Raw genomic sequence first — 4,634 nt, 5'->3', positions numbered from 1 at the left:
GGCCCGGGTTCGATCCTCAGCACCACATACAAACAAAGATGTTGTGTCCGCCAAAAATTAAAAAATAAGTACTAAAAACTCTCTCTCTCTCTTAAAAAAAGAAAGTAAAAAGGGCTGGTGATGTGGCTCAGCGGTAAAGTGCCCTGAGTTCATTCCCAGTACCAGGAAAAAAAAAATGGAGAGAAAGAGAGAAAGAAAGAGAAATCTCTTAGCCAGATGCAGTGGCACATGCCTATAATCCAGCTACTTAGGAAGCTAAGGAAGGATCATAAGTTTCAGGACTGCACTGACAACTTAGTGAAACCCTGATTCAGAGTAAAAAGTAAAAGGGCTGGAGTATTGCTCAATGATAGAGCACTCCTGGGTTTAATTCCCAGTACTGTTGAAACAGTTCGTTCTTTAGGACTAGGATATAACTCAGTGATAGAGAGATGCCTAGCACGTGAGGTCTTGATTTGGATCTTCAGTACTGCAATAAATAAATAAATAAATAAATGAAATATCTTTTTTGACAACGGTCATCACATGGCACTCCAGTTATTTATATGCCTGTACATCCCCATTAGACTGGAAACTAATTAGAGGAAGATGATTTTTGTCTAGTCATTATTTCTCTGTAGTCCATATACTTTGAATATAGTAATTCATTACGCAATGAATTGTGCTGCAGATTCTGTGTTTCCAAATAGAAGCATTAAGCTTTGAAACATAAATGTTCTTTTTCTTGGGGATAAAGTTACCTAGGTACTAATATTCTCAAAACTCCTTACTGATAACTTGTGCTTGAAATAAACAGCGATGAAGATAAATGAGTATCCTTCTTCTTCCTCAACCCCAAACCAGGTGCCCACTTTGAGTTTATAGAAATGGACCCGGTGGTTACCTCTTAACACACTTGGGGCACAGCAGGTTGTCCTCCAGGTGTCGGGGTGGAAAACTGCAAGAGGGGAGTAAGAACAGTGCGCTCACTTTCCCTTTTTTCTTTTCAGGTACCCAGGCTTGTCCAGCGTGAAACTGCAGCTGAACCCAACCACTTTTGTCTGCAGGGAGACTTCTGCCATGGACCACACACCACCTGACACCTGAGGAAGAAACGAGATTTTCTATGAGTATACCAGGACCACATGCTCATGTTCAGACTGACCATAGCCTGTCACTCTTGATTCAACTATCGTATTCAAATGCTATCCCCAAGAAATGAACTCTGAATCCTAACTTCACCTCTATTCTACCCTGCTGCATTTTAGGAAAGTATGAAAAGACAGTGCAGGTTCAAAATTAAAGGCCTGGCTAGGTGTGGTGGCACACACCTGTAACCTGAACTACCTAGGAGGCTGAAGCAGGAGGATCACAAATTTGAGGCTAGTCTGTATAACTTAGTGGGACCCTCTCACCCTGTCTCAAAATAAAAAAAAAAATAAAATAAAGAATGGTCAGTGTAGGGCACTTCTGTACTCAATCCTCAGCACTGAGAAAAAACAAAACACAAAGCAAACAAAACAAAATACTTCAAGACCACCATGAAATAGCTTCAGAGGTCTCAACTTTCACTGGATTTCTTATAATACTTAGAAGATAAATTTTGTATTATTGATTTATTTTATGACAAGAAAACTGGGGACTGTTATGTCACTCAACAGATGCCAGGAGATCCAGAGCTCAAATCCATATAGTTGACTTTTATTTTTAATTAATTAATTAATTAATTAATTTTTGTGTTAGTGTGTTCCTAGGGAACAAGTACTCTACCACTAAATACATTCTCAGTCCTTTTTCTTTTATTTATTCATTCATTTACTTATTTATCTATTTATTTATTACTGAGGATTGAACTCAGGGGTGCTTTACCACTGAGCTACATGCCCAGCCTTTTTTATTTATTAATTTTTAAAAATCATTTTTCTGGGGGAGGAGGTACCAGGGATTGAACTCAGGGCCACTCAATCATTGAGCCACATCCCCAGCCCTATTTTGTATTTTATTTAGAAACAGGGTCTCCCTGAGTTGCTTAGAGCCTAGCTTTTGCTGAGGCTGGCTTTGAACTCTTGATTCTCCTGTCCCAGCCTCCTGAGCTGCTGGGATTACAGGTGTGTGTCACTGTGCCCAGCTTAAAAAATCACTTTTTGAGACACGACTTACTTAATTGCCCAGGCTGCCATTGAACTTGCAATCCCCCAGCCTTAGGCTTCTGAGTAGCTGGGACTGTAGGTGTGTGCCACTTTACCTGGCTTATTTTTTATTTAATTGATTGCCTAACACTGGAGATTGAACCCCGGGGTGCTCTACTGCTGAGTTATATCCCCAACTCTTTTTGTATTTTTCTTTGTGACAGGGTCTCACTAAGCTGCTCAGATTGGCTTTGAACTTGCAATCCTCCAGCCTCAGACTTCTGAGTGGCTAGATGACTGGCGTGTGCTACTGTGCCCAGCCAAACAGTTGATGTTAGACATTGCTGTTACTGGCTCCAGGAATTTCCAGCCCTTGAGGTGATTTAGATATACTTTACTAATTGAGCCTATCTCCTCACTGAGTCAGAATAAGCTCTCCATATTGGGCTTACCATGGGTCTCTGGTGGGGACTGCACAGTCTCCGCCTGCATGGCGCTGATTTCATCTGTATTCCAGGAGCCCAACACCTCCTCCGGGGCAGATGTCATCACCACACTTGTACTAACTTCTTCATAGAGAGCAGGGGGCTCCTCAAGGACAGGCAACTCCTCTGGTGAAGGGACCACTTCAAGGGGAGCAGTACCCACAGAACATGTTCTTTTCTTAGAACTTCCCAGGGGCTTTTTCCTTTTGTCCGCCTTCAAATTACTTCGAATTGACATCCGGGTCTCGTTTGCTGTGATAGGAATATTCTGCAAATAGAGCTAAATGTGAGAAATAACAAAAACAATAACAGTAAAGATGAAAATGCAGTGGTGCATGCCTGTAATCCCAGCTACTCAGGAGGCTGAGGCAGGAGGATGGCAAGTTTGAGGCCAGCCTCAGCAATTTAGCAAGTCCCTGTCTCAAAACAAAAATAAAAGTGGAATGTAGAACAGTGGTAAAGCATTCCTGAGAGATTCAATACCCAGTACCAAAACAAGCCAACAATAAACAAACCAAAATAGTTTGTGAGGCAATGCACTTGCTAATTAGCTCAATTTAGACATTCTGCAATATATACCCAATGAACAATGTTTTACCCCATAAACATTTACTATTAATATTCATAAATTAAAACAAAAGAGACTAGAGCTGTAGCTCAATCGTAGAGGTTAGAATGACCTTTGGTTCAATCTCCAGCAGCAAAAAATAATCAAAAATAAAAAATAATTTTTCATTAATTTTTACCATGTTGATGTTAAGTGGAGACAGGAAGACATTGTTCTTTCTTATGACCAGGGAGAAGCAAGAAAGAGGGGCTGAGATTGCTCCTCAACTCACCCCTACACCTGGTATTGAGGACTGAACTCAGGGGTGCTCTACCTCTGAGCCATACTTCAGCTCTTCTTCTTCTTCTTCTTCCTTTTTTGGTGTGAGAGGGATACCGGGGATTGAACTCAGGGGCACTCAACCACTGAGCCATATCTCCAGCCCTATTTTTAATTTTATTTAGAGATAAAGTCTCACTGAATTGCTTAGTGCCTCATTTTTGCTGAGGATGACTTTGAACTCATGATTTTCTTGCCTCAGTCTCCCTGAGCTGCTGGGATTATAGGTAAGTGCCACTACTCCTGGCCTACCCCAGCTCTTCTACCATAACTGGTCTCTAAAATCTTATTACTGAAGAAGTAGGTTATCAGGGTAAGAACTATTAATTTTCCTTAAAAGAAAACGTTACTCACCTTTTGCTGTGGGTAAGCCTTGTCACAGAGCCTCTTATATGTGTCTAATTTCTAAGACAAGAGAAAAAGAGTTACTAAAGAAAACAAGGTTCCTATTTCTCCTCCCAGCAGGGTGTCTCCCACCCAGAGCCCTCACCTGGCCTTTGCTGCTCAAATTTAACTGTTGGCACCAGGCCCGCAAAACATCTCGGTGAACAAAGTTGATTGGTGGCAGTTCCAAGGGTAGGGGAGGAACTGATATCTTTTTGGGACATTTTTGGCTGTTAGTATCTTCTGATTTCTTCTTTGGACAGGACGCTGAAGGAAAATGGAAGAACATTAGCAATAACTAACTTCTATGTCACTTTCCCATTCAAAAAATATAATCACTTTTAGTTCTCATAGTCCAATCCCCCATCATACAGTCAAAGGGCTTGCTAATGGCTCCATAGCTTCCAAGGGGCAGAACCTCAAACCTAGGACCTAATAGTTCTACTGAAACTCCCCACTACTCATGACTCATATGCACCTGTTCCTTTTGAGCCCGTCCTATAGAATCCAGGTGGCTGCACTTCCATCCTGGGAAAACCTCTGAAATATTCCAATTGGGATCATAAATACTCAGTGAATACTTAGTGACATTATTTATTTAATTTTTTTGTACTAGGGATTGAACCCAGGGTCACTTAACTGCTGAGCCACATCACCAGCCTTTTTTTTTTCTTTTTCTTTTTCTTTTTTTTTTAACTTTGAGACAGAGTCTCACTAAGTTGCTTAGGGCCTTGCTGAGTTGCTGAGCCAGGCCTTGAACCTGCAATCCTC

General features: G+C 41.2%; 1 protein-coding gene across 1 annotated transcript; it reads right to left on the bottom strand.

Annotated features, from left to right (window-relative positions):
* Positions 1-879: 879 nt before the first annotated feature.
* On the bottom strand, positions 880-4,214 carry Dppa4 (developmental pluripotency associated 4). The gene is made up of 4 exons (XM_015478273.2): positions 3,970-4,214; positions 3,834-3,884; positions 2,561-2,873; positions 880-1,082 (listed from the first exon to the last, which is right to left on the bottom strand). Exons 1-4 carry the CDS (start codon positions 4,150-4,152, stop codon positions 880-882), a joined length of 750 nt encoding a protein of 249 aa, XP_015333759.2. The 5' UTR covers positions 4,153-4,214.
* Between the last annotated feature and the right edge of the window lie 420 nt (positions 4,215-4,634).

This window comes from Marmota marmota, unplaced genomic scaffold, assembly GCF_001458135.2.
Source record: "Marmota marmota marmota unplaced genomic scaffold, marMar, whole genome shotgun sequence".
Taxonomy (NCBI): domain Eukaryota; kingdom Metazoa; phylum Chordata; class Mammalia; order Rodentia; family Sciuridae; genus Marmota; species Marmota marmota.
The sequence above is the reverse complement of the archived record's forward strand: the minus strand, read 5'-3'. Positions and strand labels throughout refer to the sequence as shown.

Excerpts from the sequence above, each read along its gene's own strand:
- Dppa4 (XM_015478273.2), bottom strand. The coding sequence starts at position 4,152 with ATGTTCTTCCATTTTCCTTCAGCGTCCTGTCCAAAGAAGAAATCAGAA. Across the intron at positions 3,885-3,969 it reads ATTTGAGCAGCAAAGGCCAG|AAATTAGACACATATAAGAG; the intron begins GTGAGGGCTCTG and ends CTCTTGTCTTAG. Across the intron at positions 1,083-2,560 it reads GTCCCCACCAGAGACCCATG|GTGTCAGGTGGTGTGTGGTC; the intron begins GTAAGCCCAATA and ends TTTCTTCCTCAG.